The sequence below is a fragment of the Oncorhynchus gorbuscha genome, linkage group LG04 (genome assembly GCF_021184085.1).
Source record: "Oncorhynchus gorbuscha isolate QuinsamMale2020 ecotype Even-year linkage group LG04, OgorEven_v1.0, whole genome shotgun sequence".
Taxonomy (NCBI): Eukaryota; Metazoa; Chordata; class Actinopteri; order Salmoniformes; family Salmonidae; genus Oncorhynchus; species Oncorhynchus gorbuscha.
This window is the reverse complement of record NC_060176.1, coordinates 60,586,886-60,613,371: the sequence shown is the minus strand read 5'-3', so window position 1 is coordinate 60,613,371 and position 26,486 is coordinate 60,586,886. Positions and strand designations below refer to the sequence as shown.

General features: G+C 41.2%; 2 protein-coding genes across 5 annotated transcripts; one reads left to right on the top strand and one right to left on the bottom strand.

The window, feature by feature from the left end:
* On the bottom strand, positions 1-20,488 carry LOC124034392 (lysine-specific demethylase 2B-like). 4 transcript variants are annotated; one of them, XM_046347529.1, is made up of 10 exons: positions 20,277-20,488; positions 7,448-7,672; positions 6,809-6,949; positions 5,892-5,978; positions 4,903-5,202; positions 3,919-4,715; positions 3,441-3,604; positions 3,144-3,305; positions 2,669-2,887; positions 1-2,175 (listed from the first exon to the last, which is right to left on the bottom strand). In XM_046347529.1, the coding sequence occupies exons 1-10, from the start codon at positions 20,328-20,330 to the stop codon at positions 1,994-1,996; spliced, it is 2,331 nt and encodes a 776-aa protein (XP_046203485.1). In that variant the 5' UTR covers positions 20,331-20,488; the 3' UTR covers positions 1-1,993. The 4 variants fall into 4 exon arrangements, with proteins under 4 accessions (XP_046203485.1, XP_046203486.1, XP_046203488.1 ...); XM_046347530.1 differs by having other exon boundaries at positions 4,903-5,193; positions 20,277-20,479; XM_046347532.1 differs by lacking the exons at positions 6,809-6,949; positions 7,448-7,672; positions 20,277-20,488 and adding an exon at positions 6,215-6,502 and having other exon boundaries at positions 4,903-5,193.
* A 2,473-nt stretch (positions 20,489-22,961) lies between these two features.
* On the top strand, positions 22,962-26,420 carry LOC124034393 (calcium release-activated calcium channel protein 1-like). Its single transcript, XM_046347533.1, has 2 exons — positions 22,962-23,314; positions 24,936-26,420. Exons 1-2 carry the CDS (start codon positions 23,201-23,203, stop codon positions 25,488-25,490), a joined length of 669 nt encoding a protein of 222 aa, XP_046203489.1. The 5' UTR covers positions 22,962-23,200; the 3' UTR covers positions 25,491-26,420.
* Positions 26,421-26,486: the final 66 nt, after the last annotated feature.

The window sequence follows — 26,486 nt, the reverse complement described above, 5'->3', positions numbered from 1 at the left end:
TGGCGTACCCACGACGGCATTGCGCCTACCCCAGTTTGGGAATACCTGCTGTAGGTTGAACTAGTGTTTAGAGTGCCAGATTAGGCCTTTGTCTAGGAGAGGACAGCTGCAGACAGCAGCTTCCATGTGACATACGTTTGAATGTAAAACTAAAAAACATGGTTAATACATGACCCGAGTTGGGTGAGAAGGTTCCAGAAAGGTCCATATACCAATGTCCTTTCCTGCTCATTGAAAGCTAAGACACCCGAGGTCACCAGTTACCCTGGCATTTAGGAAATTCTCTGCTGTGCCCTATCAAAAGGCCACACAACTGAGGGTAAAAAAAAAATGTTATAGTATATGAAAATACATTTTATACATAGAAATATACTTTTAATGACAATCATAGCACTAGATTTTAGATTTACAAATATAAACAACTACATCATGTGCATCTGTATTCAAGGTGGCCAATATCATTCACTTGTGACATTGTAGGTCACGGTCAACAGAAAATGGCAAATTATAATTACATCACAATTATGGATGATAACTAATATAAATAAATACAAAATGAATAGATAGTCGATCTTGAATTAAAAATAGGATGACCAAATGCTCTTTCAAAGAAACTCTACATGCCAAGTCTGTGGAGGCCACTGTGACAGTATGCACTTGTGGAAACAGTAAAGGGGCAGTCAGCAGTTACTACACTCATTTTTGGATTAGAAATTCATGATATATACTCATTGATTCTTGAATATACCTTACAAATGCCTCATGAGCTTAGTTCAACTATCGTATCCCATCAGAACTCAAAATATAAGCATGTATTCCTCCAATGTTTTAAACAAATGTAAACCAACTGTATTGCCTCAAAACATGGTTAAAACTATAATTATGATATCATGGATGGTCAGCCTTTGCATTCTTGTAAGTCTTCGATTTGAGAGGGATTACATTTCTCCAGGCCCAGCCCTCAGCCTTTTACGCTTTGTTATTGTTTTAAATGTGGATTGGCCCTTTAAAGCAGATGATTCAATTACTTGACAGAATCTCACATTATGGGCTCGAGTGCTAAAACATGTGAAACAACAGATTGACATATGTACGAAACACAGGAAAATGCAGAAGGTACTGAGAGATTGAAAAAATACATTTGACTAACATTCCTTATGTCAATATTTATTGACTGATTCATTTCAAGATATATTCATTATCCTAACCATATTTGCAACATTTATTTAATTCTTATTTACTTAAACATTTAAAACATGTATTATTTCATAATAATAGTCTTATGTTCATTTTTTAAAGTAAAGTATTAAATTAATTCCAGTCCAAGTCAGTAACTACCATTAACTTGTAATGTCACCTTCAGAATTTGGCACATGATATCAGGTAAAAAAAATAGCATCCAAAAATACATATTACCATCGGTGTCAAGGCAAGCTGATTTAAAGTACTGTAGGTCAATATTCAGATGTAAGAGTTGAAATCTGGGGTGTGTATGGTACTGCATACATAAAGCTTCACTATAACGTCAAATGTTAGCCCAATGCGTGAATTATTGTTGTACAAAAAAATGTCTTAAACATTTAACATGTATAAGTAATAGAAAACAAATCCCCCAACAAATTAAATCCAACAAACACAAGCCTTTGAAAAAGGTACAATCTTAACACAAAACAAAACTAATGCATGCTTTGTTTTCCCTCCCCATCTCCTGTCCAGGACATATTTGCCTTTCAGTACAAGGATGGGTTTGTAACATCCAGAAAGACATTGATGCAAACATTTTGACCATCCCCCTTGTTAATTTACATACTTCTGCTCCTCTCATCAACTCATGTGACATTGTTCGTTCACAAATCTAACACAGTAGATTCTCCAATGAAGAAGAAACAAACATACAAAACCAACCAGTGCAGGCTTGATGGGGGAAACCTTGTCTTGCTCCATTTAGTGCAAAGGGTAGTTCTTTTTTGCTGTTTGGCCTTGATGTCAATGTCTAACTGAGTTTCTGCAGTAATTTGTCCTCTTTGAGTCCAAACTGTACACTCACAGACATCTCTGCTATGAACTGTTCACAGGCCATCTTGGTCACCTGTTTGCAATAGCGCAGGTCAATATGACAGATGCTTCCACAGCGCTTGAAGAAGGTAAGGGAATGGTCTGTCACCCTATTACAAACTTGAGGCGGAGACAAAAACAGAGCCAGGCATGAGGAAACTGAAGAGCCGGATTGAATATTATGAAGCCTAAATGCAACATAAAGACTTGCAAACTATTATAGAAATAACTGAAATCAAGATAAGACCGAAAATAAATACATCTTCGATATTCTTTAATATTAAGAGAAAAATAAGTGAAATAGCTTGTTGTATAATAGTTTGACTGATAACACGATGTATAATGTAAAATTGTATAATGTAACTACTGTAAAAAAAAATATATAAATAAAGTTTAAATAGGTGGTATGTATCTAAAAATGTGTTTAGAATGTACATGTAACAACAAAAGAAAAAGCTGTAAAACGTTACATTTTGTCCTTCGAAGGTAGCCCAAAAAAATAAACAAGTGACAGCAGAGTAAATAAAAACAGCCTCTGTGCTGTTGTATTACTCTAGCCCCTAGTGCTAATACTGAGGTTGTGAGAGTGGTGTGATTGACTGAGGGTTCCTACCTGACAGGTTGATCTCTGTGAGTGAATCTCTGGTTGTGGTCCCTGCGGCCGTCAGCAGGTTGACCGAATGGTCGTTGATGTGGTTGCAGTAGCTCAGGTCCAGTCGGGAAAGTAATGGCATATGTCTGATAATCAGACGCAGAGAGGCGTCTGTGATGTCCAGCCCGGCCAGACGCAAGCCCAGGATGTTCCTCAGTTTACAGCGGTTGTCCAACTGACCTGAGGGTGGAGAGCAGGAACAAAACAGGAGTGATTTCTCATCTCGCAGTCAAACATGGCGAGTAATCTCATACATTTTCGTTAACATCCTTTAATTAAACGTGAACCATCTTAAGATACACTCATTTTTCTTCTTAATGGGTTCTTAGAAAGAAAAGCCTCCCAGTCCTGTCACACCCAGGAGAACCACCAGAGGTTGCTATAATACACTCATGTCAATTTCACCTAACTCTCCCCTCTTGTTGCAGGTGGTTACCTGGTCTGTTATCGGTCGGGGGCGAGAGCAGGTCCCTCATCTGGGCATCTTTGAGCCCTTCCACCCACTGCACATCCAGGGTGCGCAGCAGAGGGCAGCTAGAGGTGCAGAGGGCAGACACAGCCACCCACGAGCACCCTGAGAGCAGCAACACCCGCAGACCTGCAGGACACAGAGCGAAGTACTGTCAGACGGGTTTCAACGCTGAGCCACAATCACATATGGACAGTCTCTGGTGTCTGGCCGAAACATTTTCCTCTCCCATAGATCACAGGTTCACGTGGTCCTGGTATGTACCTGGTAAGCGGTTTATTAGCCAGCTCAGCTGCTTCTTGGAGATGTTGGTCCAGCTGAGGTCCAGTGAGAGGGGCTGTCTGCGGATGATGCCACTCAGCATGAGGGGAGTGATAGATTTACAGCGGTTCAGATCGATGTTGGTCCACAGTCTTTTATCACAGCACCTGTCAGAGATAGACAATATAAATACACACTCACTATCTGGCTTGGACTAAAATTCACAATGTTCTAGATAATTTGTATATTTGAATGTGAGTGTTAAAGAGATTGAACGGGATCTTAAGCACTTACAAATTAGTAACATATTTTACGAATTGGAATTCCTAACTATTTTTTATGCAGGACGTAACACATCATACGAAATGGATGACGGGGACCCCCGACAGGGACCCAACTTTTATAACGCATCTTTATTTTATGTTTTATAGGCCCTTAAATGTAAAGTAAAAATATGAGTGGAAATAGTAAGAGCTCTCACCATCTATTCCATGTCTTGCAGACACGCATGCAGACACACAGCTCCTTGTGTGTGAAGTGCCCAAAGAGCTTCATCCAGACCTCTCGCTGAACTGCATGGGTCTTCCCGTCCACCAGGGGAAGTCTGTCCGGCGGGGGGCTGATGGGGGGTGGCCGGATTACGTGCCGCTCCATTTGGACACACTTGGGTGGGGAGCGTGGGGGCAGGGGCCGGGTGCCAGGGGAGCTCCTGTTGAAGCCCAGAGGGGTGATCTGGCTGGGATAGAAGTGGCGCAGCTCCCAGGGGGTGCCGTTCATTTCCTTGATCCGGAGGTGGGGGCGCTCCCCTCCCAGGTCACTGCCGATGCGGAAGCCACTCTTGGGCGCCTCATTCTCACTCTCTGGCTCCACCTTGAGGGGCTGGCGGTTCTCATTGGCTAGGCAGTCCTCAGTCTTTTGGATCTCCTGGTTCAGTGCTTTGCTCAGCTCCTTGTTGGGTAAACGGCGTTTGCGGCGTGCTTTGGGGCGTGGGCCCTTCTCCTGGGGTTCACTGCCACCCTCGCTGCTGGGGCCAGCCTGTGGAGAGCTGCAGTGAGACTGGTCACTGTCTAGAACAGGAGTTTTGAGAGGAGGCCTTGGAACGTTTGTCTTTGTGTCTTTGCCATCCCAGTCCTCGGTATCTTCTAAACGAGCTCTCCTCTCCAGGCCTCGCCAGAACAGAGAGTCCGTCCCCTCCTCATCCACTTCCTCCTCCTGGTCTTCCTCCTCAGTCTTGATCTGATGAAGGAGTTTGGGGAACAGAGGTTCATCTGCCTTTCCCTGTGGAGGAGAGGGAGGTTTAGTTAGAGAGCATGTTCAACTATGGATACCAGAGCACATATCAACATCCAAATATTTTACAAAAGGAGTTGCTTGGCACAACATGAAAATTGCCATGCATAGTCAATGAGTAACATTATACTAACAGACACTGAAACATAAACCACATTATGAAATCGGAGTCTACCTTCTTCCTCACACTGAAGTCCTCTTCCTCGTCATCGTCGAAGAGCTTCCTCTTCTTCCTCAGTTTGTCCTCAGGTCTGGGCCGAGGCAGGGTGCTGGGGGTCAGGACAGGGGGGTGTCTGTGGAGGGGCTCCCGTTCCTCAGGTCTGTGTCTTGAGATATCATCCCCCTCAGGCTTTCTCTTGGCTGTAGACGTAGATGTGGCCTCACCCTCCTCCTTGACTGCCTTCTGCTCCTTCAGCAGGGAGCCAGGGAGGTTAGACGCATACTTGAACCCTGGTCCCCTTTTTTGCTTGCAGACCAAAAGGTGGAAAAACAGGGAAGACAACTTTATATATTTCGCCTATCACGACAGGGTCCCCAAACTGAGATACTGTACTTGTTTCAATGGTGAAACAAGTCAGACATTGTAAACTACTTAGACTGTGACTGTGCCACTACTAGAGAATTAGATGTTTGTTTCCTTCCCGTGTAACAGACACAGGGCATTGAACCATGTGATATAGTAAGTAGATGAACAGGAAGTAAGAAACCACAAAGTAAAGACATTATGAAATGCCTCTGACGTTAAAGAATCTGGAGAATTTGGAGAGTGTTTTCCAAAGATGGTTCACAGCACTGTTTCCTAATCCAACATCAGATGACAAAATTGGTGTGTGCTTTATCTTTGGAGAAAGGGGAAACTAAAATATCAATTTCATATTAATGCTTATGAACTTGAGAATATATAGTATTCTATGATGGGCTGCCTACAGTAAGTCCTTAAAATGAAGCATTCATATACAGATGTATGATCATCCTGTTGCAGGAGAACTGTCCTGCAAAGCAGGACATTTAAAACTTATATTGAAATTGAGGTTTATAATTTCAAATGTATCAACCGCTACAAAGTATCAATTAACTATAATCCACATATCCTTTAGCTGCAGGATTAAGTTCCTGCTGTAGCAAACTGGCTCAAATTAAGATCCTACATTTGTAGGTACTCACTTTTCCGGTTTTCCCAGCGTAGTTGCATTTGGGACATTCCCAACAGTTAGGAAGTTCATCGTTCACCACGCCAGAAGCATCTTTTACCTGAAAAGCATGAAGTAAAAGAGAGAGTTAAGACGAAAAGTGCAGAAGGGGAGTCAGACTAATGTACAATGTGTTCAGCACAGAGAGAAATTAACAGGGAACTGAAAGTGACTGTTGTCACCTCTTTGTGTGAGGCAGTTTAACACTTTATTTTCTGACACATTTAAAAAGTGAGAAACTCTAGCAAACAACCTCCTCTAACAATGAAAAATCAATATTCTTCAGAAATACCTTACCATAAGTGTGTTATGTGCCTGGAATTACAACAAACACAAAGGCTGTGTTCCTAATATCTGATGTAGTTCACAACTTCACTTCATTAGAACAGGTTCGAGCAAGGACATGCTATGACATGTTATGCTTTGGCTGAATGGCTCCTAAGAGTGCATGGGCAGCTTTGCATTTTATTTGCATCCGGCTCCACCCAGCAATGTCGACAACACTGCAAGGTCCTATTCAAGCATCATGTGATTTCAACTGGACACAGCCTACTGCAAGTCTGGCTGGAGGAGGGAAAGTGCTGAGGTGATTCAGTGTCAAACAACAACAGGAAGTCCCCACCACACCAATGACTCATCAAGTTGCCTTGTAAAACTATTTGACAGTCAAAACACAGTGAATCACCTGCCGTTAGTACAAAGGCAAACATTCCAGGATTTTTTCCTTCATTTGTGTGTCAAAGCATATAAATCACTCAACCGTATCATAAACATTCAGGTGAATCTCACTCACACAAATAAGGAATCATCAAACTCATCAGGTGGAGGCTTGGCCTCGTGTTCAGTCATGGTTGTGTTAAATCACGACTCGACATGCTCATCCTGTCTCACCTTTAAGCAGTTGGGGTGGACAATCTCATTGCAGATGGAGCACTCCATGAGCATGACGTTGAACTTGTCCTCCTCCTCCAATGTGTCCTCCTTCCCTGCTTCTCCGCACACCACACACACAGCTGTGTGGGGCAGGACAGGCTGCAAAGGACAAATACAAAAACACATTCACTGACAACTGTCAAACTCATTGACAGTAACACACACAGTGTCTCCATTATGCTGGTGTGCAATAATATTTGCAAATAGTGTTGATAAGCTGCTACTGGTCATTCTGTTTCCTGTTTTAGGAAAATCATTAACAGACATTGGCGACTATGCCAAGCCGTAGACAAATATCCACTGAATGGACTCAATAGAATCGAGAGACCTTTGACACATGAATGAGTCATACTGTTGCAAAAATAAAAATGTTAGCACTCACTTCCTGAGGTCTCGCTCTGTATCATTGTACTTCTGGTTGGTTCTAGCTTACACTGACCATTCTTTCAGAACCTGAACTGTGAACCTGTCTTATGATTTTCATTGCATTTGTGACACAGCACTGTAGCACTGGATAAGACAATATAGGCTAACTGAACAATCTGCTAAATAGTATGAATGATGAAAAGCCTGTGTGGTTACTATGGATTTACTCACTGCAATACACTGCCTCATGATACAGGACTGCTTCATGCGCCCAGGTCCTCCAAACTTCTTCATGTCTTTACAGAAGTGACATTCTCCACACTCAGTTCGGAGGCAGGCCTCACACTTTCGGCAGCGTGTTCTCCTGCGTCTGGCGCCAGACGCACTGCGATTGGACGGCAGCTTGACCGCTGCTGAAGTCCCCATCTTGGGCTTTGGCCGGTTGGCTTCTCGTTGCTGCAGAGAGAAAAATAATACAGTTTATGTTAAAACATCCATTAGCTCTTGTCCATGGAAGTAGACTTTTTGAGTCCGGTCATTGGCTCCCTGGTCCTCTCCAACCTCTATTCAAACCTGAGTATTTGGAAACTACTTTAGAAAGGAAATTCAAATGAGAACTATTGCCTAAGACAGTAACCTACATTCTGCTTCATTATGGAACACACAACATCTAGTATGCTCTACTCCTGACAGTCATAAAGCTAGTGAAACAGTACTGCACTGAAGACACTGGCTGCGAGCCACATACAGTACCTTTCTAAACCTCTCTAAATGCCAAATCTGTAAATCAGCCTCTGTCCAAGAAAATAAAAATATTCTCTCCCACCCCGTGACACCACAAATAGTTAGAGGTTCACAGGTTAAAATTCATTTCAATGCTCTTTACCCGAGCCTAGAGCCACCAGAACAATAAACATCAGATATTCCCTACGCCATTACTGAGAAATCTATTTTTTGCTGCAGAGGCGAGTGTTTCCTTGGCAACACAGTTCCCCTGCTTTTCCTAACCATTTGAATAGAATAATGAAAGGAGATGAGAACTAGCAGAGACATATTGTACTTTATCTTTAAATGGAAGGGCTGTGGAGAGGTTAGGATTGTTTTGAAATTGAACATTTTCATGGCTCCTCTGGCAGTACTAAAACTCTTACTTTATTTTCTCATAAAGTACAAATATCGCTTCAGGCCCTAGGAGACACACTGGTAAAACAGAGTTGAATGTGCTACTGTAGATTGGGTCATTCATTCCTCTGGAAGCTGTTCTTACTGGCACTAAAAACATTGTTTATGGGGTGAGATCGATTAGTGTAGTGTAGAATCTGCTGCTTGTCACTCAGTCTGATCTCAGTCTGATCTCCTGCAAAGGTCATCTATAAGGCTGATACACTGTTTACACAACCTACTCCACAAAATAAAAGGTACAACCAATTGCATGGTGTCAAATATGAATGTTTTAATCTGGAGGTTTGCGTGTGTATTTCTGGCAAAATGATCTACCACTGTGTGAGCCAGTAGGTCCATCCATTAAAGAAACTAAATCACAAGACAGCAACACACACAGGTCCACAAAAAAATGTCTTACCACCTGGCAATGCTCCTCAGTTAAGGATTAATACACAACAGTGAAAACCTTCCACTCCCAAACAAATACTGAGAAACATTGCCACGTCACAGCCCTTACATATAACCATCCTCCTGGAACAGATATAGCTAATAAGGACCAAACCGCCATCATATAAAAGCAAATGGAATTCTTGCAGAGGGCTTAAAGAGAGAGAAGAAAACCCCTAGACCAGGGTCATTGAGAACAAAGTGTTCCTTCATGTATCCTAGAATAAGATGTCCCTGGAGAGACATACCACAAGACGATCCTTCACCAGAAAGCTTTTCTTCAGGTCTGGAAAGAGAGTTGTTATAATAACCTTTCACCTTCGTCTCATCTTTGGCCATCCTCCAGATCCTAAACAGATTCTCAAGCATACACGGTTGTTGTTGACGCAACATCCAACAGACTACAATCTGATGGTTTTCTGAAGAAATCTGTTCAACCAAGGAGTGTATGGAAAGGTGTACAAGGAAGACATCAGAAGGAGGGCTGAGGCTGCAAATGCTATGATTATCAGCATTGCGCAACATTCAAGTGTGATTGGCACATTCCTGGCATTGTCTTAAAATGTTGAAATTCCTCTGATTTTTAGAGAGCTTTAAACAGAAATCTCTACAACATTATATCCAACACAACAGATCACCAAAGCAATCAATGTGGGACTATTAGAAACCCACGTGTGCTATATGACCTATTTTCCTCTCAAACAAACTCCTGTTCACCCTGAAGGAGTCCTTGAATAAAGTAGCCGATACCCTCTTGTTCCAAATATTCTAGTTAATTGTGCAACAGCATTAGCATGGCAAAATGGTTAACAAAGTGTTCTGTGTATGTGAGTTATGAAAAGAGTGATGTTCTTCAAATATCTGTTCTGCCAAGGGGGCATGAGTTTGTTTATCTTTTATTTGGTTTAATCAACAAGTGTATGGTCCATCCAGGCCATGTGATGTGAAACCTCTGAATTACAGGAGAAAGTATTAAATATGGTGGCTAAAATGAGGAGTGATCCTCCTCCTATGCCTCTCTTCCAAGAAATCATAACTCCAATCTTTAAGACATGTGTATCGTCTTTTTTTTTTAACTAGTCGTCTGAGTCAAAAGTAGGCCTATGAAACACTAATGTGTTGATTGTTTACAAATGTATCTTGACCTATAATAGACCCAGACTGATTACCAACACTTACTGTAACTTGGCTGACTAATGTGCTAGGAATGTTAGGTTTGTTTGATGAGGCTCTAAAACACTAGGCCGAGATGGGGGCCTTATCTGATCAGTTTCACTGTGGATCCCAGTGCTGTGGGAGGAAGTCACAGGGTTCACCATCTGCCTGGCTTCAGTGGACCACAGCACACCACAACAATGCACACAAAAGGGAGGGAAGTCCATGACATCTCCACAACTGCGCCAAAAGAATAACATTAAAATAACCCACTTCATAAACAATGACGGAGTGGGTGTGTAGGTTTCATTTTGTATTTCACATTTATTTAACCAGGTAGGCTAGTTGAGAACAAGTTCAACTGCAACCTGGCCAAGAATAAACCAAAGCAGTTCAACACATACAACAACAGAGTTACACATGGAATAAGCAAACATACAGTCAATAACACCGTAGAAAAAAAGTATATACAGTGTGTGCAAATGAGGTAAGATAAGGGAGGTAAGGCAATAAATAGGCCATGGTGGCGAAGTAATTACAATATACCAATTAAACACTGCAGTGATTGATGTGCAGAAGATGAATGTGCAAGTAGAGATACTGGGGTGTAAAGGAGCAAGATGAATAAATAAATACAGTATGGGGATGAGGTAGTTGGATGGGCTATATTACAGATTGGCTATGTACAGGTGCAGTTATCTGTGAGCTGCTCTGACAGCTGGTGCTTAAAGCTAGTGAGGGAGTCTCCAGCTTCAGTGATTTTTGCAGTTTGTTCCAGTCATTGGCAGCAGAGAACTGGAAGGATAGGCGGCCAAAGGAGGAATTGGCTTTGGGGGGTGACTAGTGAGATAGATCTGCTGGAGCGTGTGCTACGGGTGGGTGCTGCTATGGTGACCAGTGAGCTGAGATAAGACGGGGCTTTACCAAGCAGAGACTTGTAGACGACCTGGAGCCAGTGGGTTTGGCGATGAGTATGAAGCGAGGGCCAGCCAACGAGAGCGTACAGGTCGCAGTGGTGGGTAGTATATGGAGCTATGGTGACAATTCGGATGGCACTGTGATAGACTGCATCCACTTTGTTGAGAAGAGTGTTGGGAGCTATTTTGTAAATGACATCGCCGAAGTCGAGGATCGGTAGGATGGTCAGTTTTACGAGGGTATGTGTGGCAGCATGAGTGAAGGAGGCTTTGTTGCGAAATAGGAAGCCGATTCTAGATGTAATTTTGGATTGGAGATGCTTAATGCGAGACTGAAAGGAGAGTTTAAAGTCTAACCAGACACCTAGGTATTTGTAGTTGTCCACATATTCTAAGTCAGAACCGTCCAGAGTAGTGATGGTGGACGGGCGTGCAGGTGCGGGCAACGATCGGTTGAAGAGCATGAATTTAGTTTTATTTGTATTTAAGAGCAGTTGGAGACCACGGAAGGAGTGTTGTACGGCATTGAAGCTCGTCTGAAGGTTAGTTAACACAGTGTCTAAAGAAGGGCCAGAAGTACACAGAATGGTGTCGTCTGCATAGAGGTGGATCAGATAATCACCAGCAGCAAGAGCGACATCATTGATGTATACAAAGAAGAGAGTCTGCCCGAGAATTGAACCCTGTGGCACCCCCATAGAAACTGCCAGAGGTCCGGACAACAGGCCCTCTGATTTGACACACTGAACTCTATCAGAGAAGTAGTTGGTGAACCTGGAGAGGCAGTCATTTGAGTAACCAAGGCTCTAGAGTCTGCCGATAAGAATGTGGTGATTGACAGAGTCGAAAGCCTTGGCCAGGTCGATGAATACGGCTGCACAGTAATGTCTCTAATCGATGGCGGTTATGATATCGTTTAGGACCTTGAAGTCGGATGTTTACATAATCTTAGGTTGAGTCATTAAAACTCGTTTTTCAACCACTCCACAAATTTCTTGTTAACAAACTATAGTTTTGACAAGTCGGTTAGGGCATCTACTTTGTGCATGGCACAAGTAATGTTTCCAACGATTGTTTACAGGCCGATTATTTCACAACTCCAGTGGGTCAGAAGTTTACATACACTAAGTTGACTGTGCCTTTAAACAGCTTGGAAAATTCCAGAAAATTATGTCATGGCTTTAGAAGGTTCTGACAGGCAAATTGACATCATTTGAGTCAATTGGATGTGTATCTGTGGATGTTTTTCAAGGCCTACCTTCAAACTCAGTGCCTCTTTGCTTGACATCATGTAAAAATCTAAAGAAATCAGCCAAGACCTCAGAAAAGATTATAGTCCTCCACAAGTCTGGTTCATCCTTGGGAGCAATTTCCAAACGCCTGAAGGTACCACATTCATCTGTACAAACAATAGTATGCAAATATAAACACCATGGGACCATGCAGCTGTCATACCGCTCAGGAAGGAGACGTGTTCTGTCTCCTAGAGATGAACATACTCTGGTGCGAAAAGTGCAAATCAATCTCAGAACAACAGCAAAGGACCTTGTGAAGATGCTGGAGGAAATGGGTACGAAGGTATCTATATCCACAGTGAAACGAGTCCTATATCGACATATCTATATCGGGATATATTGAAGCAACATCTCAAGACATTAGTGTCTTTGCTATCCTGGGATATATTGAAGCAACATCTCAAGACATTAGTGTCTTTGCTATCCTGGGATATATTGAGGCAACATCTCAAGACATTAGTGTCTTTGCTATCCTGGGATATATTGAGGCAACATCTCAAGACATTAGTGTCTTTGCTATCCTGGGATATATTGAAGCAACATCTCAAGACATTAGTGTCTTTGCTATCCTGGGATATATTGAAGCAACATCTCAAGACATTAGTGTCTTTGCTATCCTTTGCTGCTGTTCTGGGATTGATTGAGTTAATGCTTGGTCGCAAATGGGTCTTCCAAATGGACAATGACCCCAAGCATACTTCCAAAGTTGTGGCAAAATGGCTTAAGGACAACAAAGTCAAGGTATTGGAGTGGCCATCACAAAGCCCTGTCCTCAATCCTATAGAACATTTGTCGGCAGAACTGAAAAAGCATGTGCGAGCAAGGAGGCCTTCAAACCTAACACAGTTACACAAGCTTTGTCAGCAGGAATGGGACAAAATTCACCCAATTTATTGTGGGAAGCTTGTGGAAGGCTACCCGAAAAGTTTGACCCAAGTTGAACCATTTAAAGGCAATGCTATCAAATACTAAACGGAGTGTATGTAAACTTCTGACCCACTGGGAATGTGATGAAATAAATAAAAGCTGAAATAGATCACTCTCTATTATTATTCTGACATTTCACATTCTTAAAATAAAGTGGTGATCCTAACTAACCTAAGACAGGGATTTTTTACTCGGAATAAATGTCAGGAATTGTGAAAAACTGAGTTTAAATGTATTTGGCTAAGGTGTATGTAAAGTTCCGACTTCAACTATATATACACACACACATATAAGACCAGTTCTTTATGTCCATTACATGCAAGACATATTTTATCTAGTCCTCATTATATCCTGTTTTATTCCGACAAAAAAGGAACATAGATTCTAAACGGACACTAATGACTGACAGTAAAAATGTGTCTTAGGTATTCCTTCATGGGTAGTGTGATGCCTAAGTTTAACTTACAATCGACTGACACAGCCAGGCTTCTTCTTCTGACTTTATATGGCGGTTGGCAAGGTGCATTACCATCACCAACTGGACTGGAGTGTGAACCGCAGTTCATCTTTCAATCACCCACGTGGGTATAATGTATAATAAAAACCAATGAGGAGATGGGAGAGGTGTGACTTGCAACACGTCAAGCATCACAAATAGAACCAAGTTCTATTTAAGCGCCTGGCTACGTAGACGCTTGTTGAAATGCGTGAGCAATGTGGGTGCAATGATTGATTAACATGTATGTGTACATTTATTTTGCAACGCACGAGACGCATGCGGTGTGGTCAGCATGGTATCTGAATAACTGGGTCTGCCGGAAGCATAACGTGCACTCTGCCTCCTCCAATACGAGCATCTATTCCTCGCACACCTAGAACCTAATGCTTCAAAATAAGCTAAATATTTGTAATTGACCTTTTAAATGTATTACCTTTTGTGTGTGGCATAAACACACAACCAGTCAATGTTTTAATCTGATTAGGCTACTTCAAAAGTCTAATGTAGGCATGCGGTTTGCAACACCTTTGCCAAACATGTATTTTGGGGAATTATCACTTAAATAACCACTATTTTGCACATAACACATTTTACTGACACAAAAAGATCCCACCTTGTCTAGCGTATTTTGTTTTGTCAACAAAATACTGACATTTGCTGCTTCCATCAGGACTGTCGTGCCATTTTATATCCGGCATGTACTTGACTCGCATAAAAATATTGGATGGAAACCTGGTTAATCTGAAGCCATTTTGAGGATGCTAGAATTACATTTAGTCAATATATACATTTTGTGCCAATATTTATATGGATACATCCATAACAATGAGCTAATGAGGCACAATTTCACCTGGCATAGAACATGTGCTCACTCGTCAGGACACTGTTGTTCAGAGGAACTAGCCAACAACAGCTAACCAACAACACAGATAACAAAATCTCTCCAAGCTGAAGCTGGAAAGACTGCAAACTAGCTGCACTTCATTTCGTTTGACTTTTTTACAATTTACATTTCTTTGTATATATCCATAAAAATTATGCCAGCTGATTCATGAATTTGACTAGCTGAGAAACGCTGCCTGCCTGCCTTGTCTAGTCCCGACTCCTAAGTGCATTACTTTTGGACAGCTGGAGATCGAATTTGAATATTGAAACAATGTTACAAATTGTTGGAGAGACAGACAGCAAGGTTTATACATATCTCTGCAGTTGAAAACAAAATGTTAGTTTAAAAGAAATGTGAGAATGTCTAGATACTTTTTATAGTGAAGATCAAGTTTATCAATTGCTTGGCTGGGCTGATGAGACAGTGGATTGCGCAGTCAGATGGAACAGAGTAAACAGGCATTTTAGCATCATAGATTTAGCCGGTGGTAATATGTTGTGTGGTCCTCCCACTATGATTTGGAAACAGTTGAAATTTATTAGGCTACAGATTAAATAAATGATGAACTTCACAGGGTGGTGAAAGTGCACGGGATGAGCATGATGCTCAATAAATATCTAGGGTCTTATTCTGGTGACATGATGCTCAATAAATATCTAGGGTCTTATTCTGGTGACATGATGCTCAATAAATATCTAGGGTCTTATTCTGGTGACATGATGCTCAATAAATATCTAGGGTCTTATTCTGGTGACATGATGCTCAATAAATATCTAGGGTCTTATTCTGGTGCCATGATGATCAATGGTTGGTAAATACAAAGTGCCAATACCAGGCTGGGCACATTTGCTATACCGACACATTTTTTTGTGACAAATGCGATGGAAACCTATTAAACTTTAACCGTACATGGGAATGTAACCGCAAAAGTAATGTTCATGTGCACTATGCATTTACGCACAGACTTTTATCTGCAACAAGTCAATTTGATGGAAACAACTCTGAAAATGTGCATATTGTTTTTATGCAGATTTTTTAAATATTCGCATGAAAATCTGCTGCCAATTGGATGGAGCCCTAGCTATAGACACCCTAAAGACTCTGCCAAGTGCGCTCGTCCAGTGTCTCGTTGATAATGCCTGCAACATCATGGTTCACCAGCAACCCCAAACATCTAAAGAATAAGATACAGACCAGCCAAAACAAGCATGTAAGAATTGTACTTAAACTCCCCCTCCCCCCATCTGGAGGTTGAGCATTTCAAGCAGCTAGGCTGGCTATCTGTAGAAAGAAATAGTATAATTAATTCAACTTGGTCTGGTCCACAGAATTATCAGACTCAGCCCCCTGGTACTAACCAAAAATGTTTAAATTTGTCAGAGATGTCCAACAGCATAATACTAGAGCCAGAGACACTAATATTCACTGTTTTAAATGTAAGAGTCTAACTGGTAAGAACACATTTGTATATACTGGCACTGTTGAGTGGAACAAACTACCACAGGAACTCAAAGGCATAGCAACCATAACCACTTTTTAAAAGAACGTCAAAAGCTGGCTTATGTGTGAACAGTAGAATGTCTGTAATGTGTCTATGTGAAAACAAATAGGGACCACAATGGAAATAAGCCCCGACTTTATGGTGGAATCCCAGTCACTTTAAAAAATAGTTGTACTCTGTATTGTGCATTTTTATTTTTTACTGGCAAATAAAAATCTAATCAATCCAAATTGTGCATCACGGTCATTTGATGAATGGAAATAAACATCTGTTAAAAAACACCAAAACGTTTAATGATATTCATAGATTGTCAAACCAAACCTTTGATACTGGGTAGGCCTTCAAGGTAGGTTGGGATAAATGTTCTGTTTGTCGAGATTGACAGTCTTTATTTGAATTAATTAGGGATCTCCATTAGCTGCTGCCTATTCTTCCTGGGGTCCAAACACATTTAGGCACTTACATTACATATAAAACATAAGATAAACCGTACATTATAACATTATTACACCACTACATATCTACAATACAAAATGTATAATGTATACAACAACATTACAATGTACGTGTGTGTAGAGGGCGTGTGCTAGCGCTTGTGTGCGTATGCGTGTCTGTACCTTTTTGTCTCTCTTCACAGTCCCCACTGTTCCACAAGGTGTATTTTTACCCATTTTTTTAACATCTGATTATACTGCTTACATCAGTTACCTGATGTGGGATAGAGTTCCATGTAATCGTGGCTCTATGCAGTACTGTGCGCCTCTCATAGTCTGTTCTTGACTTGGGGATTGTGAAGAGACCTTTGGTGTCTTGTGGGGTATGCATGGGTGTCCAAACTGTGTGTTAGTAGTTTAAACAGACAGCTCGGTACATTCAGCTTGTCAACACCTCTTACAAAAACAAGTAGTGATGAAGTCAATCTCTCCTCCACTTCGAGCCATGAGAGACTGATATGCATATCATTGATATTAGCTCCCCATGTACATTTAAGGGGAAGCTGTGCTGCCCTGTTCTGAGCCAATTGTAATTTTCCTAATTCCCTCTTTGCAGCACCTGACCACAATACAGAACAATAATCAGGCCTGTAGGACCTGCCTTGTTGATAGTGTTGTTAAGAAGGCAGAGCTGTGCTTTATTATGAACAGACTTCTCCCCAGTTTAGCCACTGTTGTATCAATAGGTTTTGACCATGCAGGTTTACAAGATTTAGTTCAGGTTTGGTGAATGATTTGTCCCAAATACAATTGATTTTATTTTTTGAAATATTTAGGACTAAATTATTCCTTGCCATCCATTCTGAAACTAAATGCAGCTCTTTGTTAAGTGTTGCAGTCATATCACTCAATGTAGTAGCTGATGTATATAGTGTTGAATCATCCGCATACAGACACACTTGCATGTTGTTAGTAAAGATTGAAAAAAGTAAAGGGGCCTAAACATCTGCCCTGGGGAATACCTGATTCTTCGTGGATTATGTTAGAGGCACTTCCTTTAAAGAACACCATCTGTGTTCTGTTAAACAGGTAACCCTTTATCAACAATAGAGCAGGGGTGTAAAGCCATAACATACGTTTTTCCATCAGCATACTATGATCAATAATTTATTTTGGTGCTGACAACGCAAACCATGATATTGAAGCACAAAAGGTCAGTATACTCAGTTTATTGGTTGTTTTGTGCATTGGCCCATAACCCTGTGTGTCATCAACTGTGAGCATGCTGAAGTGGCATAGTCGATATCCACGTTTATACACACAGGATCGATATTGTTATTTGTGGTCATAAATATGATTTTGAGTTCATTCTGAGGGGGAGATCAAATTCGAACTAACCCTTAGCTAGGTTGCATGCCTAACTATGCTGCAGAGCTGTCTGACAAATAATTTGACTAGTTCATCAAATAGATGAGGCATATGTAACGGATGTGAAACGGCTAGCTAGTTAGCGGTGGTGCGCGCTAAATAGCGTTTCAATCGGTGACGTCACTTGCTCTGAGACCTTGAAGTAGTGGTTCCCCTTGCTCTGCAAGGGCTGCGGATTTTGTGGAGCGAATGTGTAACGATGCTTCGTGGGTGACTGTTGTTGATGTGTGCAGAGGGTCCCTGGTTCGGGCGTGGGGACGGACTAAAGTTATACTGTTACACATACTTTCACGAAATGTTTGTCCCTCTCATTGGCGTATCGTGTACTTTCCTCTCTCAAAGTCTATGCGGTCTGTGTGTATCTAAACTGTAGCAGGCGTTAAAGTTATCTGACACTGAGAAATGTCGGTGGAAACGCCTTTATGCGCAAATATTGATATAACAACCATCACATGGAAATAAACTCTGAGTCACGTGATGATATGTTGTGTGGTCCTCCCATTACGACTCAGGAAAGGATGCAGTTTATTAGGCTACAGCTGGAATAATATACACTTTTCCAGTACACAGATGCACGTGACTCTTGGCGGCAGTAACAAACCATCTCCATCTGCACCCATTCAACATACATTTATGTTATTACTTATAAAACAACATGTTTTGGGGGGGTTTCTCATACCCTTCCAATTAAGTTTTGGTTCTTGGTTGTATTATGAAATGCACTCAAACAAGATGTAAATAAAGGCTTTTTTTGCGGCGTTCTAGAACTCTCCCTTGTTCTGCCACAAACTGCAATGTTTGTAAACACAGAAAGGGGTCGACACATTATAAACTTCACAGGGTAGTAAATGTGCAAGGTGATGAGCTTGATGCTTCTTTACAATAAATATTGATGGTCTTATTCTGGTGACATGATGATCGATGCTTGGCTGCCGTTTGACAAATACAAATAATAGCGCTCATCCATAATAATCTCAATGTAGGTCGCCTACACGTGCCAAGACAAGAGTGGTCACATTTGCTATATAATAACAGTTGTGAAAAAGCCCTCAGAGTTGAAAATGCGATGGAAACCCATTTAATTATTTGTATGTGCGCTACGTCATGATGCCCAGCCTCTTATCCGCAAAAAGTCAGTTTGATATAAACATCTCTGGTGGGAAAATGTGCATACTGAATATTAGAATATTCGCATTTAAATCTGTCGCAAATTGGATGGAAACCTAGCTACTGTGTGTAGTTAAATACCATGTTTATGCGCTAAACTATGTTGATTATTTGCTTCATGAAAACTACAACTCCCTTCAACCCAGCGTCCCGCATTGTTCTTGACTTGAATTCTCTCGTAAATGATTTTATTTCCCTTGAGAAGACACCGTGGGCTCACAATAAACATAACTAAATGGAATTCAAGTAACTGAACCAATGTCGCTCAATTTGTTGTTTAATAACCGGAAAAACGACATATCGGTTAATCATTCAACACTATTGTCGCGTAATGTACAACTAAAAGTCTCCAAACAGGCAAGAGCGATCAACCGCTGTAAGAGCAGCTCATTGTTCCCCATCCCCATCCCCATCCCCCTCCCCAGTTCGGTTCCTGCAAAATAACATTGCCTCCAGCCTTCTTAAAGGCACAGAGCATGGTTAGGTGTGAGTATGAGCAGTTCAACACGGAAGGAATAAGTATGTCTGTCCAGAGAGCTAGACCTGAATGTGACAATGGTGCTACATCAGGCATGGTCTGATTTAGCGTAATCTATTTACTTTAGTTTTAGAAAAAGTCAACACTGAGCCTCAGGTGAAGTGTAGTGAAAGGCCTCACATGTATAGTCATGCTACACTACTCTCCCACACCCCGACTGTTCACACAAAAATACCAGTCACAATGACCGATCCTCTTCCATGATCACAGTAACTTGACCAAGAACACAATCTGACAGGTCAGTGTGTGACAAATAGCTGGTAGACAACAGAGGGGGACAATGTATATTCATTGGGTCCTCTTCGGGATTTTTGTTGAGAAAGGTATGTTCCTAAGGTGAGAGGATTCTGGATCACATTTAAAGCCAAGCAATTATTGGGATCAACTAACTACGTTGGTGAGCAGCTCATTCCTTTCTTGCTAGGGTCTGAGATAGGTCATCTGGATACAACATGAGCCAGGGACAGGAGAAGGTGTCTGTATGACCTCTTAAATAGCTATCTCTTGCCCAGTGGATTAGTTCTCTTACCAAAACAACAAACCATGTTTCCCTTTTCCATCCATTCCCTAGTCAAATTATTATCCTATTCCTGCTTATGGTACTGAGTGAGTGGGGATACAGAAAAGAAAGAGATAGAAGGCAGAAAGACAAAACAGCATGCAGATTAGAAACCCAACGTGGCTAATGTTCTGTTCTCTGACCTGTTCAGATTCTGAATCATAATCCTCTTCGTCTGCACTCAGTGACAAGGCCATGTTTCCTCTCTTCTCATCGTCTGTCCAGCGTTGTAGAGAAAACTGACATGGCCGAAGCCTCCAGACCTGCCGCTGTTCCCTGCTGCTGTTCCCTGCTCACTCGTCCCCCTTTCTCCGTCTCCCTCCCTCTCTTCACACACAGTTCAGAACTGTACAGGCACACACACGGCGACAGGAAGCCTCATGAATATGCACAGGAAAGGTCAGGAGAGACAGGGGGCAGGCAAAGCCAATGGAGAGGCAGATTGCATTTGCTTACAGGGTTGCTTACAAAGGGCACCCAGAGTCAGAGTGGGACTGGAGGGTGGTAGGGAGGGAATGGTCAAGAATAGTACAGATGGGCAATGTGAAGACATCTGGCTCCTTGGGAATAAAGGGAGTGGCATGTTATCACACAAAAAAAATCAGAATGATTGAGGACATGTTTCAATTTACTACAGTGACAGATATACAGGTTGACGTTTATTGTTATGAGTCTTGTCCTGGAGGCAGAATTTAGTGATTTCCCTTTAGATAGGCCTGCTGCAAAGTCAAAATTGTCTCTATTGTAAAAATTCATGAAAACAAAGCATATGCTTCTTGGTCTTAATTTAAGGTTAGGCATTAGGGTTAGCAGTGTGGTTAAGAGTAAAATCAGATGTTATGACAGTGGCTGTGCCAGCTAGTGACCACTCTGCAGAGCTGCCTCCAGAACAAGATTCATGAAGAAAAACTCTAAACTGCGACAGACACAGGAAGCAATCAGCTGCTCTGGGTTTGATTGCTCTGCCCTTGATGTCTACAGATAGAGGACAAAGTACCCAACTCATGATTTCTTGGTAGTTCAAAGCAGAAATAATTAATTGCCAGTAACTAAAGTACTCATGTAGGACATTATTGAGTACTTTCATTGGAAGATTACATCTCATTTCTGCACAAGTATTACCAATTTAACAAGAGTGTCATCATGACCATCATTATACTGTTTAAGTCTGATCTAATAATGTCCAGAACCTTATTTGTTCTTGTTGACATTTTGTGAAATTCTTGCATCTATGCATATGAATAGATTACACAGTAGGAGATTCTAATACAATTGTTAGATTAAAATATGATGGACAAAGAGTCAGCTGCACACTCCTTCCCCCCACCACCACCACCCTTCATTTGTTGGGGCATGGACTCTACAAGCTGTTGAAAGCATTCCACAGGGATGCTGGCCCATGTTGATTCCAATGCTTTCCACAGTTGTGTCAAGTTGGCTGGATGTTTTATGGGTGTTGGACCATTCTTGATGCACACGGGATACTGTTGAGCATGGAAAAACCCAGTGGCTTTGCAGTTTTTGACACAAACCGGTGTGCCTGGCACCTACCTACTACCATACCCAGTTCAAAAGACACATACATTTTTTTCTTGCCCATTCACCCTCTGAATGGCACACATACACAATCCATGTCTCAAGGCTTAAAAATCCTTCTTTAACCTGTCCCCCCTTTCATCTACACTGATTGCAGTGGATTTAACAAGTGACCTCAATAACAGATACTTAGTTTCACCTGGTCAGTCTATGTAATAGGAAGAAAAGGTGTTCTTAATATTTTGTATACTCTGTATAATGTGCATTATAATGGACAACAATTCTACAAACCTCTAAAGAGTGTGTTTAGGTAATAGGTAAGAAAGATTTACGGGATTTTCTTGGGGGCAGTATAATCTGGTCACAACTGGCATTAACAGTTGTGATTGGAATGTTCTACATGCCCAGATGGGCCTTGTTCAAATAAAAAAGCAAATCAAATCAAATGTTATTTGTCATATGTGCCAAATACAACAGGTGTAGACAGTGAAATGTTCTCTGACATCAGGGACATAGTACATGATTGTGTCCTCACCTACCTTGTCTTTAATACATGGTCAGTGCATTCAGTGCAGAAACCTGCTCCCAAGACCAATGAGAAGTTTCACAGTGCAGATACTCAAAGCCAGCAGCACCTGTGTGTGAGGGAAGAGACAAGTATTGAGATCCAGCGCACATCAAATCAGAGCAATAAAAGGGGCAAAACATATTGTACTAGTGGAAAATGTTCATCAAATAGATTAAAAGGGATACCAATAAAGAAGTTAAACACATGCAAATAATTGATAACAAGCACTCGCCTACAAAATTATTTCTAGGCCTTTATTCTCAGGGCTTCATCGAGTTGTCATAATAGCCTATGGCATCCACTAGGTGTCAGTCAAAGATGGCTGCTCAATAGCACGTCTTCCATCATATCCATTAATTGGATAATTAATCCATAAAAACGTGCTAGTTTGCCTTAAAGAATGCGACCATCCAACAGCACATATTGCACATATAGTTTACCAACACGTTCAATGTCACAGATGCATCGAATTATTACAGATGGAATTCTGGTACTAGAATATTGTCAATATTATCTGGCTGAAATGCAAGTGAAAAAGTATGCTAGCATTTATGCAATACTATAGGCTATGGACACACACATTTAAATATAATCATCCCACGGTATTCAACACGTTGTTTGCATTCTTTAGGCGAAGTTGATGTGACCTATTCAAAAGTGCACCCACAGATCTAGACGTACAACCCCACCGAGGAAATCTACAGGAATGTTTATAGGCGCACGACAACTACCGCAAGGAGTAAACTGCGCCGCACACAGAAACAGCATTGGATTGTGGGTAAAATAATATCTTGTGTTTCCTGAATTAGTTATGGCAATAGTAGCAGAAGGTTAACGTTTATAGAAATAACGTTTTTTTCTTTAGTTTAGAAGTTCAATTATATGTCAATTCGCATGAGACCGCATCTTGTGTAGAACTACAGGTTGGGTTGACTGCTTGAAAAGTTATAACGGTAGCCAGCAATGAGTTTGAACGAACACTCTTTGCAAGCTCTGTCATGGAGAAAACTTTACTTGAGTCGAGCAAAGCTGAAGGCTACGAGCAGAACTTCAGCTCTCCTTTCGGGTTTCGCGATGGTGAGTACTGGACTCAGAGATTGGAGAGGATTATGGCAATTTTGCCAAAATTGAGTTATATGACGCACAATTTCTTGACACATGATACCTACCGGCCTATTTGACTATCTAATAATGTAGCGTTCGTAACCGAGTGGGAAGGTAGTAATTACCAGTTGTAAATACCAATTCAAGTGCTTTGAACTTGTTAAGAAACGCCGATTGGATAATGTAATGGCCAACAAGCCGTGTCAACCATAAACTGAAAGTGTGTTCACAGCTATCATGTCTATAAACACATTATAGTGTTCAAAAACCATAATTAATAGATTCGTTTTTATAAATAATATTTTGTTGTTAAATATATCTGCTGAAAATGTTAATCGAGGTCATTCCCTTAGTAGGTGAAGTCAGAGGTCAGCATGTGGGAGAAGTCGGGGCTCAGGGATGATGTTTCATTCAAATCAACTGGGAATTTGGAAATCTCAGACTACAGTGCATTCAAGAAAAAACAATTTGATGGATCATACAAGTCGGAAACTCAGGCATCTTTCTAGACCTGAATGATTTGATCTTGTTTTTAGCATTCAGGGCTTTAACCACCCGATTTGTCATGGCCATTATAAACTGGGTGGTTTGAGTGCTGAATGCTGATTGGCTAACAGCCGTGTTATATCAGACCGTATACAATGGGTATGACAACATTTATTTTTACTGCTCTAATTACATTGGTAACTAGTTTATAATAGTAATAAGGAACCTCGGGGGTTTGTGATATATGGCCAATATACCACGACTAAGGGTTGTATCCTGATACTCCGTGTTGCGTCATGCTTAAGAACAGACATATTATATTTAAGCAATAAGGCACAAGGGTTGTGGTATATGGCCAATTTTCCACAGTTAAGGGCTGTTCTTAAGTATGACGGGAAGCAGAGTGCCTGGATACAACCCTTAACAGTGTCGTATTGGCCATAAATCACAAACCCCAGAGGTGCCTGTTGCTATTATAAACAGGATACCAACATAGATATAATAGTAAACAACTTAGTTTCTGATTTACACATGGCTGGAATATTGTTTCAGCATCCAGGACCCAAGCTACCTGGTTTATAATGCTGGATAAACCACAACTTTTTGATTGAAAATAACCGGTGGACAGATTTAACGATACAATTAAACATTTAAAATAAATCTGTATGAAACCGGATACATTGCAATTTGTGACGCATAGATTTGGGGCATAGTTGAATCCATTGAAATGTCTCTGCAAGTTTAAACCTCTATGCAAGGCCAGATACAAAGTAAGGATGCCATTAGTGAGTCATAGTTCTATCTAAACCTTAACCTACCACAAATTAACTACAGAATATCCTACCGTACCATACAAGCCAATAACATTTAATCTGACAGTCACTCACCCAACAGACAGTTAGACCCAGTACAATTGTCACCTGCCCACAGGGGTTAGGCTACATCTTTCTGTACAGCCGGCACCCAACAGAGAAAAACATGGAATTGTCACTTGCAGTGGTTGAGCTATAAAATAGATAATTGTCTCTGTTCAAATTGTTCTGACTCAAATCCTGGTCGTTGCTCTCTCAATCAGTGTTTCGTGTTAAAATGCCTCTCTGTATTTCAGGTGGCTATGGTGGAGGTGCAGCTGGAGCCAGATCATGTGTATCCCCCAGGGCTGCTGATAGCCTTCAGCGCCTGCACCACTGTCCTAGTGGCAGTGCACCTCTTCGCCCTGATGATCAGCACCTGTATCCTGCCAAACCTGGAGGCCGTCAGCAACGTTCACAACTTGAACTCGGTCAACGAGTCACCCCATGAGCGCATGCACCGCCACATTGAGCTGGCCTGGGCCTTCTCCACTGTTATTGGTACCCTGCTCTTCCTGACCGAGGTGGTTCTGCTGTGCTGGGTCAAGTTCCTGCCCCTCAGGCGCCCAACTGATAATGGCACCATCAGTTCTGGTGAGGCGGCAGCCATTGCCTCCACCTCCATCATGGTGCCATTTGGATTGGTGTTTATCGTCTTCGCTGTGCACTTCTACCGCTCTCTGGTCAGTCACAAAACTGACCGTCAGTTTCAGGAGCTGGAGGAGCTGTCCAATATCACCCGGCTGCAGAACCAGCTGGACCACAGGGCAGAGACGACCAGTCTGCAGCCCTCCTCTGTCCACTTCCCCTAATGGGAATTAGACAGCTGTAAGAAATCTATAATGAAGCTTTTTTTTTTTAATCTATTTGCATGAGCACCATGAGAAAGGATACTTTATATAGTAATATATCATTTCTACAGATGTTTTGTATTGGGATTTGGACTGCTCTAGGCCTTTTCTATTTGCTAAAATGGTTGTGGAGAGGTCAGGAGAATTTGCTTTGTATTGTTCATTCGATTGGACTCGAGCAACTTTTTATTTTTTATTACTTTGCTGCATGTCTATTGTCTTCCTTATGTGTTCAGAAACAGATCTGAATGTGAGTGTGAAGTTTGTAGTTGAATATTTTTGGATATCTTCATTAAATAGATGATATTTGTATTTATATCACAAAGTTTTGTCTATGGCGGCTGTGTGTGATGAACATTTTGGATGAACATTTTGTGAAGTAGCTAGAATTATTAATTTACAAATGATAACCGGCCAATTTCAATGAAAGTAAAACTCCTCAGGAGAGTATAACATGTATAAACTGCTGTAATAGTTATGGTGCAAGTGAAGTGCAGAATTCAGATATTTTTTAGTCAGGTGACCTAAATCTGTCCATCAGGGTTGGAATATTTATATTTCAACTTTTTAAACTCAACATTATTGATAATTAAAGATATGATCTGATGGTTTTTTGATAAGTTAATGCATTTTAAGCACACTCCTCATACTGTTGTTACATGATAGGTGAACTCTTATACTGTGGTTGTGAAAATGCTGAAATATTGTCCTCAACATAATGTACTTCCTTTTAACAATACTGTAAAGCACTGATCGTTTTGCATTTATGTGAAGTCACAAGTAGCTACTTCTAAATTAATTTAAATGGAGGCAAAACTTCAGATCTTTATCGTCAACCTTTGAATGTGATCCAAGTGCACATATTACTTTAATAAAATAATGGCATGATTATTTGCGTTTTTTTATTATTTTATGCGTCAGTATATTGGATGATGGTTGATGCCTTTTTTAAAACAT

What these genes read in the sequence shown, in the direction of transcription:
- LOC124034392 (XM_046347529.1), bottom strand. Translation starts at nt 20,330, where the DNA reads ATGGCCTTGTCACTGAGTGCAGACGAAGAGGATTATGATTCAGAATCT. An exon ending in TCATGAGGCAGTGTATTGCA is followed by an intron (nt 6,950 to 7,447) that starts GTGAGTAAATCC and finishes TGTCCTTTGCAG; the next exon opens with CCTGTCCTGCCCCACACAGC. An exon ending in CACAGAGATCAACCTGTCAG is followed by an intron (nt 2,176 to 2,668) that starts GTAGGAACCCTC and finishes CTCCGCCTCAAG; the next exon opens with TTTGTAATAGGGTGACAGAC.
- LOC124034393 (XM_046347533.1), top strand. Translation starts at nt 23,201, where the DNA reads ATGAGTTTGAACGAACACTCTTTGCAAGCTCTGTCATGGAGAAAACTT. An exon ending in TCCTTTCGGGTTTCGCGATG is followed by an intron (nt 23,315 to 24,935) that starts GTGAGTACTGGA and finishes TCTGTATTTCAG; the next exon opens with GTGGCTATGGTGGAGGTGCA.